This window comes from Gymnodraco acuticeps, unplaced genomic scaffold (genome assembly GCF_902827175.1).
Source record: "Gymnodraco acuticeps unplaced genomic scaffold, fGymAcu1.1, whole genome shotgun sequence".
Lineage (NCBI taxonomy): Eukaryota > Metazoa > Chordata > Actinopteri > Perciformes > Bathydraconidae > Gymnodraco > Gymnodraco acuticeps.
The window spans coordinates 1,259,626-1,274,938 of NW_022990747.1; the positions used below are offsets into that span (position 1 = coordinate 1,259,626).

General features: G+C 44.8%; 1 protein-coding gene across 1 annotated transcript; it reads right to left on the reverse strand.

Annotated features, from left to right (window-relative positions):
* Nucleotides 1-98: 98 nt before the first annotated feature.
* Nucleotides 99-2,271, reverse strand: LOC117556706 (regulator of G-protein signaling 9-binding protein). The gene has a single exon (XM_034232195.1). The coding sequence runs from the start codon at nt 1,648-1,650 to the stop codon at nt 910-912; it is 741 nt and encodes a 246-aa protein (XP_034088086.1). The 5' UTR covers nt 1,651-2,271; the 3' UTR covers nt 99-909.
* Nucleotides 2,272-15,313: the final 13,042 nt, after the last annotated feature.

Consider the following 15,313-nt stretch of genomic DNA (forward strand, 5'->3'; position numbering starts at 1 on the left):
AAAACATGCCTATACATGATAAATGTGTGACATTCAATGCATGCGTACAAAAGCTGCTTTGTCTGCAATAGTTCATCCAACTACAAGCAAGTTTTTTAGTTTTTTCAAATTTTATTATAATAAATATACTTATGTATGTACATGATCTGACACCAAAGTCTGTAGGTTGTGAAAAACCCTTCTATTCACATGTTGCAATGTATACATTCAAGACTGTTTGCAAGAAAACCCTGAAAAAGAACATGGACAGGCTTACAGTGAACAGGTGCATTATTAAAAGACTGTGCAACCCTCTTGTACTTACGTTTCATGAAGCACATTGTGATTTGATGCAATGAAGTAAGATGCAGGCCTACTAAAAACCTTGCTGTACAGAATTTATGAAGTATTCAAACAGTGCTTAAGGGTGTGGAACAGTGCAGATTTGATCACATCCAACCGGAATACTGGCTCTATTAGTTTCTATACATCATGACCCTTCTCTGACTACATGCCCCCTGATTTTGGATTGGAATGATACATTTAAAGCATCAATCTGCAGAACATTAAGGGGAATACTTAACAGTAGGCTACATTTACGCTTGAGCTTTCCTACTAATCCACTTGGATTACGTGTTGTATGCATCAACCTGATGGCCAGACACTGTCACGTAATTTCATGACTTTTTTTTCTCCAAAAATACACGACCTCTTGGCCCCTTAAAAATACTTAACCTGAAATGGTGCCCATGGTCCATTGTGTTGTTCTACATTTTATATCTAGTGCAACTCCTTAACGCCACCGAATACATTCACAAATCCGATAAAGATGAGTAATTTCTCGTGTCCACAAATGTCCAGCTCCTCAAAAAAAGGTCGTTATCTCTCTTGTGGAGCGCATGGTGTCTATAGGGTTGTTTGTTAGACACTTCAGGACATGTTGACGACCAGATATCCTAAAATCCCAGCGGACGCAAGGATGACAACGAATACAAACACAGCGCAGACCGAGGCAATGCCAGGGTCTCTGCTGCCACCTCCTTCCTCTTCTTTCGGCTCCTCTTCGCAGATGGAGATGACACCCACGGAGGAATTTCCTACACTCATGTTTGACTTGAGCTCCGCGCCCGCCTCCTGCTTCGCCTCAACGGCCCACGGCGCCACCTGCACCTTCATCTCCATATCCTCCATCATCTGGCTCACCTGGGTGATCTCGGACTGCAGCTCCCGGAGGTCCACCGTGTCGATGTTGCTGTCCGCCTCGTACTTCATGTTCTGCACGCTCATGGCCCGGGCCGCCACGGTGGTGGTGCTGCCGGTCATCCCGGTTTGGATGAAGTGCCTCGTCGGCACCTTGATGGGGAAATCCTGCCCTATCTCTAGGGACCTTTTCATGTCCACCTCCAGAAGCTCCATGCTGCTCGAGAACAGCACCCATAGGCGCTCGTACTCGGCCCGGTCCTCTTTGCTGATGGACTTGTCTTTGAGCAGGGAAGTCAGTTTAGTCCTGTTGGCCACGGCCAGCTCCTGGGCCTTTTTGCGGGTCTTCTTCAGCTCCTCCCGCAGGTTCTGCGAGTCCGAAGTGCTTCCCAGGGTGATGACCAAGTGCCTGTAGCAGGCGGTCACTTTGTTTAAAGCGTCCAGCATTGTTTTGCACTCATCTTTCCCCATGATGACGAATTAAATAAAAAGTCTATATGCCAGAAATAGGAAATAATAAACAAAAGGAGCCTGGAGATAAATGGCGAGCAGTTAGTGACGGAGCTTCCTCCGCTGTCCAGTTTAGTTTCCACCGGAGCAAAACCCCAGCTCTACAAATCCCCTCAGAGCACTAGCAAATTCCTCTCTATCCATGCTCCTTCCTGTCTGCAAGCAGGCACAGAAAGCGGCTTAGATATTAATGCGTCCGTAAATGGCTTTAGGCGTCTACCTTTGCGCTTCCCCACTCGAGATCAGACGGCACAGGAGCACCTCTCCTGCAGGGCGGATGCTGAATAGATGTGAAACAACCCAACCGCACTTTTTAGGGGAATGGGATTCAGCTACAGGTGTCCCAACATCCGCTTTTTCTGCCGTTTGAGGATCGCTTTAATCGTCAGCAGCTTAAAATAAAACAGCTTAATGTTTAAAGAGGATGCGCAGCTGGGGAAATGGAGATCTTCACTGAGAGTTAAAGAGAGAAAAAGGCTTCAAAGCGTCCATAACGAAGAGCCAAAAAGAGCCATTGTGTTTTTGCTTTGTTTATCTGAATGGGGAGCTGTTCGCTTCAGCATCCAATCGTTGATGTTTGGAGTAGGCTAAGCGCCTTCTGAGGTCACATGTGCGCACGAAACAGAACCATGCAGGCAGGGAAACAAAGCAGCTGCGCTCCCATTGGTTTGATCACACAGGCGTCTGCCTTTAAAGTCATCCTGTCATTGGCTGCTGTGTTCCCAATGTGGGCAGTGCTGTGATGTCTATCAGCTGATATGTCAAATAACAAAGCCCTACAACATATCATCCACTCTCTGCCATTTGTCATCAGGATCCTTCATCTGTTGTTATCTGTCGGAGTCAAGTGCACAAATAGCTGCGGGACTAAACATATGTTCAGCATTCTTTATATGTTACCTTACCAGTACTAGAAAAACAAATATGTTCAACACTTTTCCTGGTTGATCGGTTGAACCAGCTGCTTTGTAAATGTATTACATTTACAGTAGAGAATGGATATAACTGTGTGACATCACATATTGATTTCTTCTCTTCCTTGTCTCACTGTCAATTAGCCATAGACTTGCCTGCACACGGTTTCTGGTCAGGAAGGATCCCAGTTGTTGCACACCCACTGTTGGTTGGCTAATCATGTGTTGTTTACCTTCTTGGTAGATGCTGTGTTGAGAGGTGAGAGGCAGATAAGGCTGTGCGCTGTTTGCCTGGTTTGCTCTTGTTGCATTATTGAGGTGGATGGGGCCTAATTATCCACTGACTGCAGTGTAAAGCTAATGGACTGATCTGCAGAAGATGCATCAGAGATCTCAGGGAAATTCTCAGGGAAAAGGGATAACTTTTAACCTCCCCTAATAACGACATTTATTTTTGATTGCGACTACATCATTGAATCTACACATGTAAATGATATACAAAATCTTAAACATCCAACCTTTGTTAACCTTTGCATTTTACAGTTTACCTCTCCACATAACAGTGTTTTGTAAATAAATAAGACCTACAGGCTATGTCCCAATAGGATAGAAAATTCCTTCACATACACATTATGCATATCCCTCAAATCTGCACCTATATCTCCCCCTAAAATGAATACAGTCTCTCTCTGTGCCTCTGCTTTATTTCTATGATATTGTTGGATATGTGAACTGCGGGTAGCCAAGCCAGTGTCTGACTAATTACAAATATCTCCGCTGAATCTGATGTTTTGTTAAGATCTTGGTTGATGGAACCTTTTTGAATATGTTTCCATGGCAACCTCTCACCTCCTGGCAAGCACTCTTCAGTATTTTTCCCACAAGGTATTCAATTACTGCCAGTAAATTGTCGACAGTCATTGTATCTCACGTTGCATCTAGAGATACATGTTCTAAACTGAGATTCATAAACAACAGTTGGATTAATTGTAGAACTTTAAGATGTGGTTTGAGGTTTTCAAAATTATATGATCTAACTTTGTATTTCATTAGACCGACATAGGCCTGCCTGTCTGTCTGTCTGTCTGTCTGTCTGTCTGTCTGTCTGTCTGTCTGTCTGTCTGCCTGCCTGCCTGTCCGTCCGTCCGCCCGCCCGCCCGCCTGTCTGTCTGTCTGCCTGTCTGCCTGTCTGTCTGTCTGTCTGTCTGTCTGTCTGTCTGTCCGTTCGTCTGTCCGTCTGTCTTTGTTGCTATAATAAGATTTCTGATAAGATGCTCTGTTAAATTCAAGTGTCAGGATGAGTCACACACGCTGTGGTGTGATTGCTCTCAGACTGAACTCATCATGGAAACATCAAAGTGATTTCCTGTGTGGAGGCTCTTAGTGGTTATCAGTTACACAGAGAAGAGTAACAAGATATCAAGTTGCTCCAGTTATTAATGCATTTTACAGAGATGAATGCATTACTGTGACTTTTAAAACGGACATTTGCTTCTAACTTCTACTAACATTTGTCTTGTGGATTTGTATCCTATTTTGTAAGAACAAGTTTGTCTTGACTAAGAATTCCATGTACACTCCAATATTAGTAAGATTTGGCATTTTTATATGACATAAATTTATATAAACATTTATTTATTCTCTCTTAATGTTTGACCTTGTATGGTTGTGACCTAAAGGCAAACGATTGCTTAGTTAAATGTAAGTAAATATCAAAATGAACATTAATCCTGTATTACATTTTTAGTAACAATATTAATGGGTATAGTACAGAATAAAGGTAGCAGTTAAACAGACCAGGCAAAATATAATTTAAAATGAGATATGATTTTAATCAAAAGTGAAAATGTGTTTATCCTGGGATGCACAGTAATATTATCTGTTGTTAAATATGGATGGTCTTATTGTTACGATTATTGTGTTATGTCACGTTTTCTATGTCTTGGTTTGGGTGTTTTGCTGTTCTCCCTGTCATGTTTTCCTACTGGTTTATTGTCTGGTCCTTTTCCTTGTGTTTTTCCTCCCGTCGTTAGTTTCCCTGGTGTGTCTAGTTGTCTGATTGTTTTCACCTGTGGCCCTTGTGTTTCTCCTCCCCTGCCCGGATGTGTCTCGTCTTGTGATTACCCCTCCCTGTATTTAGTCTTGTCTCTTCCTGTGTTCAGTGTCGGTTCGTCTTGTGATTTGGCTTGTCCTCGGTGAGTGTTGTGTTCTGTCTTTGTTAGTATAGCCTTGAAATAAAGGAATTTTCACGTTAATCTGCATTTGGGTCCTACCTGCTTCACACACCGTAATATTACGAACCGACCACGATATGGGCCCAGCAGATCCGTTTGAGCAGGAACTAGTGGATTATACCTTTTCTTTGTCTGAATGTGCTCATCGATGGATAGGAGCGGTCAGGGTTCAGCAGCGAGATGCTGCTCTGGCAGATGCAGTCCACCTTACGCTGAGGAATCAAGATTTGGTTAAATTCTTACCGGCCTGGCATTTGGATTACCTCACGGTTTGTTTTCCCGATCCTGATAGACCCAGGTCTCCAGATTCCCTTTTTGATACCACACGCATCGGTGTGGTCCGTCTGGCGTCAGCACCTGCTTCTCACCCAGTGTTTGCTACAGTCCAGGAGCCATTCGCTGGTACTCGTCTGGCTTTTGGAGGTCCACGGAGCCTCCAAACGGCTCCTAAGAGGAGTCGCAAGGCCAGGTTAGCAGCACGAGCCCAGAAGGCCATGGTTCCAGAACCAGTTCAGCCCCCAGCAGCCATGGTTACAGACCCAGTTCTGGCCCCAGCAGCCATGTTCCTTGCTCCAGAACCGGTTCCGGCAGCCATGGATTCGGCTTCAGAGCCGGCCCATACAGCCATGTTTCCGGCTCCAGAACCGGACCTTACAGCCATGTTTCCAGCTCCAGAACCGGACCTTACAGCCATGTTTCCGGCTTCAGAACCGGACCTTACAGCCATGATTCTGGCTTCAATTCCGGCTCCAGAGCAGGCCCATTCAGCCATGTTTCCGGCTCCAGAAACGGACCTTACAGCCATGTTTCCGGCTCCAGAACCGGACCTTACAGCCATGTTTCCGGCTCCAGAACCGGACCTTACAGCCATGATTCTGGCTTTAATTCCGGCCCCCGCAGCCATGGTTCCAGACCCAGCTCTGGCCCCAGCTGCCACAGTCCCCTCTCGAGTCCCCTCTCAAGTCCCCTCTCGAGTCCCCTCTCAAGTCCCCTCTCGAGTCCCCTCTCGAGTCCCCTCTCCAGTCCCCTCTCGAGTCCCCTCTCCAGTTCCCTCTCGAGTTCCCTCCTCTAGTCCCTCCTCTAGTCCCTCCTCTAGTCCCTCCTCTAGTTCCCCTCTCTAGTTCCCCTCTCGAGTCCCCTCTCGAGTCCCTCCTCTAGTCCCTCCTCTAGTCTCTCTCTAGTCCCCTCTCGTTCCCCTCTCGAGTCCCTCTCGAGTTCCCCTCTCGAGTCACGTCTCAAGTCCCTACCCAATGTCCCTGGTCCGTTGGAGGTTCCAGCTGGGGGTCCTGCCAACTCCATTGTCCTGTCCCGTTGGAGGCCCCGTCGACTACTCCTCTGCCGGGGGTCCTACCAATCGTATGTCTGTCCCGTTGGAGGTCCCGCACTCTACTTCTCCTGCCGGGGGTCCTGCCAGCTCCTTGTCCTGTGCCGTTGGAGGACCCGCCGACTACTCTCCTGGCGGGGGTCCTGCCAACCCTTTGTCCTGTCCCGTTGGAGGTCCCGCAGTCTACTCTCCTGCCGGGGGTCCTGCCAATCCTATGTCCTGTGCCGTTGGAGGTCCCGCAGACTACTCTCCTGCCGGGGGTCCTGCCAGCTCCTTGTCCTGTCTCGTTGGAGGTCCCGCCGACTACTCTCCTGCCGGGGGTCCTGCCAGCTCCTTGTCCTGTCTCGTTGGAGGTCCCGCCGACTACTCTCCTGCCGGGGGTCCTGCCAACCCTTTGTCCTGTCTCGTTGGATGTCCCGCCGACTACTCTCCTGCCGGGGGTCCTGCCAACCCTTTGTCCTGTCCCCTTGGAGGTCCCGCCATCTACTCTCCTGCCGGGGGTCCTGCCAGCTCCTTGTCCTGTCTCGTTGGAGGTTCCGCCGACTACTCTCCTGCCAGGGGTCCTGCCAACCCTTTGTCCTGTGCCGTTGGAGGCCCCGCCGACTACTCTCCTGCCGGGGGTCCTGCCAACCCTTTGTCCTGTCTCGTTGGAGGTCCCGCCGTCTACTCTCCTGCCGGGGGTCCTGCCAATCCTATGTCCTGTGCCGTTGGAGGCTCCGCCGACTACTCTCCTGCCGGGGGTCCTGCCAACCCTATGTCCTGTCTCGTTGGAGGTCCCGCCGACTGCTCTCCTGCCGGGGGTCCTGCCAATCCCGTGTCCTGGTCCTCTTCCGTGGGGGATCCTGCCGAGGCCTGTCCCACCAGCTCCGACACCGGGTCCTGCCCGGCCTCCGGCGCTGTCCAGTCAGCGCCTTCCTGCCCGGCCTCCGGAGCTGTCTGGTCTTTGCCCTCGAGCCCGGCCCTCTGAGAGCCGCAGTCTTCACCCTCGATCCCGGCCCCCTGACTTTCCCGGCCGCGGCCCTCGCCCTCATGCTCGGCCCCCTGAGTTCGTCCGCGGTGGCCTTCGCCCCTCCATAACCCCCACCTTGGACTCTGTCTTGCCCCCGGGCCGTCCGCCCGAGTCCGCCTTCTCGGCTTCTGCCTTGCCCCCGGGCCGTCCGCCCGAGATCCCTTCCGGGTCCTCCGCGGTGCTCTTGGGTTGTCAGCCCAGACCCGTCCTCCGGACCCCCTCCACCACCCTGGTGGCCCTAGTTTTGTGTCCCTCCTCCGGTCCCCCTCCACCCACCCTGCTGGACATAGTTTTTTTGGACGTTTATTGGACTGTTTTGGGTGTTTTAGGGACGTCTGGAATCCGTCCCTTGAGGGGGGGGTTCTGTTACGATTATTGTGTTATGTCACGTTTTCTATGTCTTGGTTTGGGTGTTTTGCTGTTCTCCCTGTCATGTTTTCCTCTGGGTATATTGTCTGGTCCTTTTCCCTGTGTTTTTCCTCCCGTCGTTAGTTTCCCTGGTGTGTCTAGTTGTCTGATTGTTTTCACCTGTGGCCCTTGTGTTTCTCCTCCCCTGCCCGGATGTGTCTCGTCTTGTGATTACCCCTCCCTGTATTTAGTCTTGTCTCTTCCTGTGTTCAGTGTCGGTTCGTCTTGTGATTTGGCTTGTCCTCGGTGAGTGTTGTGTTCTGTCTTTGTTAGTATAGCCTTGAAATAAAGGAATTTTCACGTTAATCTGCATTTGGGTCCTACCTGCTTCACATACCGTAACACTTATAGAGGATTTCAAAATTGGATGTAGAGGTCATGGACACAGTGCATGCTGTTGGGTGACAAACTCCATGGTCATGCCAGCTTTTTATGTAAATGAAAGGTCATCACATTACTGTGATATTTGAAACCGGTGCCAGATGTTTTTATGTACTACACTTCACATTTTAAAGTGGTGTTTGCTTTGGAATGTGTGATTTTTTTTTAAAATTTTTTTTTTTTTTTTAATTCAACTCCCAGAGCAGATCTTAAACTTAAATCTGCAAAAACCAATTGTGTTAAAATAGGTTTTTCATACCAAAATTGTGCGAAATGTATACAACTCGCATTAAAAAAGAAATCCAACTGACCTGAAACAGAGACAATATAGTATCCTTTGCTCAAATCTGTTGTGTCAATACCAAATGTCTGGAGTTATTATGAAAGATGAGCATAAACAACCCCGGGTTCAAGAGGTTAATATGAAGAGGAAACCAACGGAGAGGAATATAGCTGTGTGGTCAAATAATGCTATAAAATGATGCTGTAATCCAGATTAACAGGTTCCTAAAGGACCTGGGATTACCAATATAATGCCCTCTAATGCATCTTTTAGTGGAAGCTGTCATCTGTTCCCTCAAGCATTTTCATCATATGGAATCAATGGTTTAGCCTGTTGGCACTCTATTCAATTCATTATCAGATGATGTTCAAAAAGTGACACACATATAGATGTTTTTCTCTCAAAGTGCATAATATCCTGCACAAACACATTAGAAAAGTCTTTATAACCTCTTTCAGCTTTCTTGATAATCCCTGTAAAGCTCATGCACTGATATTTAAGTATACTTCTTAGAAATGGCCCACACTAACATTTTATTGGCATACGAACTCACCATTATATGCTGCTTTCCTTAATGTATAAACACAACCGTTTTCTTATTTAATGTGTCCAATTTGTCTAAACGTGTGTTTTTTGGTGTGTACACATGTTTATCACTCAAAGTAAAAGGATAAACTCAGAGGTAACGAATAACTCCTGACAGAAAGGCCTCAGTCGGTGAAGTACACACCTTCTTGCTGTGAGGTAGTAGTTTACTAGTAACCACTATGTCAATGTGTGGTCAAAATATCATCTGCTGAAAGCCTGTAAAACACAGTTCTTTTGACACCTCCAAATTTGACATTTTACAGCGAGTGTCTGGAAGAGGATTAGCACTTTGTAGACTTAACGTGACGTGATCACAAAAAGCCGTTATGTCTTGTTACTAGAGTAAAAAAAGATTGCTCAGATTTAAATTTGGAAGCATGTTGTCTGCTTGTTTTAAGTGGTTTGGGATGGCTGGATTAACAGCAAGGCAGGCGGATGAGAGAGGGCCCAGAGATGGAGGCTGTTTGTGGAAGTAGGAGGTGGATTCAGTCAGATAGAAACAGAGGCACCGATGGGAGAGAGGGGGCGAGTGAAAACCAGAGAAAAAGGAAGTCTATCTTTGTTGAATTATTGATGGACATCATCCACTATGTGGTCTCTTACACGGCACAATATGCAGCAGCGGGGTGAACCGTGAGTCACGCCTCAACTCACGAAGGTCCAGACTCAGGAGGAACTCCACTCAACCGTGACTTACGTACACCGACACAAACACACACACAGACACACAGACACACACACACACAATCTCGCAGCCCCATATGAAAAGGAAAAGCTAAGCTTACCTTAAAAGCCCTCATATAAACTTTGTATTGATTTTAGCATTTTATATGATGCAGCACTTAAGAAGAGTGGGATATGTGTGTGTGTGTGTGTGTGTGTGTGTGTGTGTGTGTGTGTGTGTGTGTGTGTGTGTGTGTGTGTGTGTGTGTGTGTGTGTGTGTGTGTGTTGGTGTGTGTGTGTGTGTGTGTGTGTGTGTGTGTGTGTGTGTGTGTGTGTGTGTGTGTGTGTGTGTGTGTGTGTGTGTGTGTGTGTGTGTGTGTGTGTGTGTGTGTGTGTGTGTGTGTGTGTGTGTGTGTGTGTGTGTGTGTGTGTGTGTGTGTGTGTGTGTGTGTGTGTGTGTGTGTGTGTGTGTGTGTGTGTGTGTGTGTGTGTGTGTGTGTGTGTGTGTGTGTGTGTGTGTGTGTGTGTGTAGGCGGCGCGTGAGGCTCAGGTTTGGGAAGGCTAAATAACTTTGTTTACCTGACGCTGCCCGCCTCCGGCATCTATAGAAAAGAGATCAACTCACAACTCAGTGAAAGCACCGCCTGCTGACCAATCAGGATCAGAGCTCAGTGTGCGGAGTTTAAATCTATCAAGTCATATTACAGGAGAAAGGAAATACAGTTTAAACTGCCGTAGCCTATGCAGAGAAGACGCCGACGTGTCGCACTTATCATTCATATCACATCATCAATCAGATCATCTCATCGATCATATAATATCACAATATTTCCTTATCTGAGCCAGCTTCTCGAGCCGTAGCTATCTCGCCGTGCAACACTTAGCCTACATTGTCACATATACTGTAGTAGGCTATGCAGAAGTATTATTTTAAGCAACACATTAAGTTGACTCAAATGGAATTAAAGTCAGATCCCCTCGTGTCTTAGATGGGGCAGTGATATCATAAAACTGTTGTACGCATTCAAACACTCTAGTTTATTTATTTTTTAACCAGTTGTTCTGTATTCTCCTTGCAGGTGCAACTATGTGGCTTGTATCCTGGATTATATGTTTAAGTCATGGATGTTTAAAGTTCATATTTGTCTAATATTAGTTTACTTTTCATTAATGAAGTATGACGCTGTCAGTACACTTGTCCCTGTTTGTGATTGGTCAAATGTTGCTAACACATGAAGGCGCTCTCAGCTGAAGAGAGAAACCCTGGCTTGATTTACCGAGTTTATAACCAGCGTCGTAGGACCGCTTAGCGAGATCTCGTTTGTTAGGGTTAGTTAAAATAACTCAAACATATCCAGGGTCTGTTGAACTGGCTTCGTACAGGGCACAGGTGGCTGCATAGCAGCGCTAATGTCAAAGACACAAACATTATATTTTTTTATTTTATCAGGATGCAGTGACAAAAATATTTGGGAAGGCTTAGCCCTCCCTAGCCTACAGCACCCGCCGCCCCTGCATGCGTGTGTGCGCGCGTGTGTGTGTGTGTGTGTGTGTGTGTGTGTGTGTGTGTGTGTGTGTGTGTGTGTGTGTGTGTGTGTGTGTGTGTTGTGTGTGTGTGTGTGTGTGTGTGTGTGTGTGTGTGTGTGTGTGTGTGTGTGTGGTGTGTGTGTGTGTGTGTGTGTGTGTGTGTGGTGTGTGTGTGTGTGTGTGTGTGTGTGTGTGTGTGTGTGTGTGTGTGTGTGTGTGTGTGTGTGAGTTATATAGTATTTACTTACTCTAAAGCTCAGTATTTAACGCATTATTAATTGCTGGTTTAATATGGACAAAAAACCCAGAATAGAAACGATAATATTTGCTTAAAGGAGGGTTAAGGATCAGTAATTTTTGGCTCTGTACAGTTGCCATGCAACAGTAGAGATAAAATAGTCTATCGGTTAACATTTACAGCGGTTTGAAATCACAGTAAGGCTTGCTGTTTCTGGTCTTTGTGCTAAGCTAAGCTAACGGGTAGTAGCTATTCTGCCATAGCCTTATTTTTTATGAACCGACATATTAATGTTCTAAGCCAGCTCTCCGCCAGAAAGTAAATACGTTTATCTCACAAAATGACAAACTTTCTTTGAATTAAAACATTTTTCAGTCTGATAGGTGATAAGGACTTACCACAGAGTTTCTAGATTTTCTGACAAGGAATTCTAGATAATTGGCTATAGCTATAAGGCATTAACCTATGTTTTTAAGTGTTGTGAAATAAGGCTCTCAACTGTGTGTTATAAAATACTCTCCATGCTAAACTGAGATGAGCCAAAAGGATTCACGGAATCTGCTGGGTCAAGGTTAAGCTCTAATCCTATCACTTTAATGTAAACTTCAGCGAACCCAAAGGATGTTTAGCAAAAGTGATATGTCTGTGGAAAAACATCTGCACAACAGGCTTAGATCCGTGACATTTACTTTGAATGTTGCAGCTTAGAATTACCCACTTTTTTTACCAGCCAGTTTCTGCCGCTTGTCACTCTCCACTTCAAAGTCTTTTATAAATCATGTTAAAACACAGTCTCCTACTTGTGATGCTACTCTGATGCGTGCGTCATCATGGATGCTACTTGTTTGTCTGTTGGCTCCTCTCACCAAAGCCTTTATGGAGTCCATTATATCTGTCCCTTTCTGCAGAAAAAAGAACAGTACTGGGAAAGGAGGAAACAAACAAGCTGATTCTAAAGATGTCCTTCACCAGGCTCTCCAAAGACATTCATCTCTACCGCAATCACCTGCTGTAGGAGCTTGTTATATTTATAGAGGTGCATAGTGACTATTAATGGTCTGCAACTTGTTTGTGAAGATTGTTGTATTCAATTGTGCTTTGCAAATGATTGGGCACACTTCAACAAGTGAGAGCCAATGGCCTAAGAGGGCAAAGGGTCTTAACCTCTAATCTACTCATGTGGTTTTAGTAAAGCCAACGGATTGTAACTCTAAATCCCATCTAAAAAGCATTTAGGTTGGATTTGTGTGGCCGAAGCAAAGGTGGTTGCAGCGAAGATAAGCCTCTGCCAGGTTAGAAGACATTCCAACACGGTCCGTGTCTCTCCTTATGTGGACAACACTCCCAACGGTCAAGACTCTGATACTTTTGCTCTGATTTACTGTCAGTCTTTCATTTATTTCATGTGTTTCTGTCTCAAGGAGCATTTGCATGCATACATGTTTCTTGGATATCTCCAGATGGCATCAACAGAGCGTCGTCTGCTGTGTGGAATATGAATTAATAGGTTAATACTATACTGCTAGGAATTTACATTTAGAGAGTAGACACAATCGATAAACTAATCTGTGTTTGGAAATCAGCAACAGCAGTTAGCTTGAAATACAGAATAGTATGGTACAACTTCACGGATAGTAACAATTAAAATGTAAGAAACGGTATCAATTAAACAACAAGGATTATGTAAAACTGGTTACATATTCACAGATATGAATAATTGTGTGACACACTGTTAAAATGAACATATTAAATTCACACATCACCCATCCGTGTGAAATCTATTCAACGCATATTTCTGTTGTAATTATAGCCATATATATTCCATTTATTATTGTAAATACCTTCATATAGCAATCCTACATGTACTACATTCCTTGTATCTGAACACCTTGGCAATTAACTAGATTCTGACACTACGATTTCAAATACCCATCATACATTTCACCAAACTGCAGTTACGCCAATCTTCTCTCTTTCCCTCTCTCCCTCTCTTTTTTACCACAAATAAAGTGAAGTCAGGTCTTTGTGTTTAATTCCAAACACCAAGGCCATCCCTCTTGAGGTGTCTCTCTATTTAAGAATTCATGAAGACTTTTATGCACTGTCTTTTTATTTTTAACAAAACATTTTCCTTCACGTCTCAAAAGGACTCCACACTCTGACATTGTAGTTTAGGCCTGGTGCTTTTCTCTTTTATCATATCATATCATTTAACGTTGGGAAGGGAAGATGTAAAAGTAGTTCAAGTGAGAATTCAATGGCAATTATTTTATTTTTCTGTGTCTTGCTGCAAGTGAAACGAGACGATTAATGAACCCCTCATGTCTTTATAGTACATATTAAGCTACATTCATTCTCTGGTTATATCTAAGCATATAGATCCAACTCTTGGCAAAAATGATATCCGAAAATGTTTTGTATTTCTTTGAAACGTACTGATGTTTAGTGTGAATATTTTCCAGATTTCCCCTTTGTACATTTTAGTTATAATGTTACATAAACAGTCTCTTAACTTCTCATATTGCACCTTAAAATTCCACTACACATGCATGTTGTATCATTTTTACTTACTAAATGATCATCTCTGTGGTGTGAGGTAACACTAGACCAGGTTGCCAGATTAGATAAGAGACATTCTTTAAACACCCACACATTCTTATCCTGTTTGTCTGATAAATCTTGGAGACAGCAAGAATACTAAGACTGCCCAGCTGTGGCTTTGTTCCCAGACCACATTGAAAATAAGACTTGAAAGGATTTCTGTGATAATCACATTTTGTTTATTTTCTCCAAATGAGTTTTTCTCTCTCATCCCCTCTGGAAGCAAAGACCCACGTCCTTTCAATCCTGCAGCAACACAAACAAACACACACACACTATCAAGGGGACTCGCTACAGTCACATCAAACACCAAACCACTCTGCTCTCCACTCCACTTTGGTTCAATTCATTTCACTCCAAAAGCCAGCATGTCAACAGAGCATGGGGGAAAAGGGGTGGGGCTGCGCCAAAACAATAATACACATGGGAACCAAGGCCCCCCGGTGGGTGATTTGGTTTGTTACATGAGCACTTAGCATTCATTATTTAATCGAATACAAGACTCCTGATTACATCAAGAGTACAAATCTAAAAACCCTGGTTCTTAGTCGATGTTCTATCTTATGCATATCCTGGTACTTCCACGTAGGATATGTTTTGGGGATTGTTTATCATGGGGAGATACTTTAAGAAGATGCAGAAGAAAGTTTACATAAAGCCATTGCTCTTTTGGCAGTCAGTCAGCAGCTCATGTAGCCATAATGGAGAGACTGAGAAAAGCAGTTCTGAAAATGGACAAGGCTTCGGTCCCCTCATTCAGCCTTTAAGCTGCTTTAGAGGATTGCAGGGTATTTTCTCTCTCCCTCTCTCTAAAACAGACAGCTGATATTGGCTCTGAACCATTACAGGACGGGGCAGACGCCCTGAGCTTTCTCTGCGCACACACTGGGTAGGGACCCACCAAGCTGCTTTTGTCTTGGCTTTATAATTCACTCTTTGGAAACCAGTGATAGCAGAACCTGCTGGTCCCTGCTGGGGACATGGGACATCTCTCTGCAGCTGACCAAAAGACACCCGGGCCGTTAAAGCTAAATATATCACTCAGTGGTCAATCCCAAAATAAAGTTGTGACATCACTGAATGGACCAGATGTGTACCACACAGGACAGTTTTTAGCTTCATAGACAGCCTGACCATTACAGTTTTCTTTTTTCCTCAACGTTTTTATGTATTTGACTGATTTTCATGGTCATGGCTGAATGTCAAAAGGATTCATCGACTTGAGTCTTTGAATAGAGTCAAGAGCAGGGTATTGTAGATGTGAAGTATTTTTATAATTTTAGTTTTCTTGCTTATCCTCATCCAGGTAGTAAAGTGCCCAAGCAAAAAATATCAAATTAATCTTAGCAGTGACAGAAATTAATGCAGACGTCATGTTCACTGTGAAGGTTTCCACAATTCAGGTTTCGAGAGTTTGATCGTAATAATTATGGAAATAAATGAGAATCAATAT

Bases quoted from the DNA above. Each gene is read 5' to 3' on its own strand.
- LOC117556706 (XM_034232195.1), bottom strand. From the start codon at position 1,650: ATGGGGAAAGATGAGTGCAAAACAATGCTGGACGCTTTAAACAAAGTG.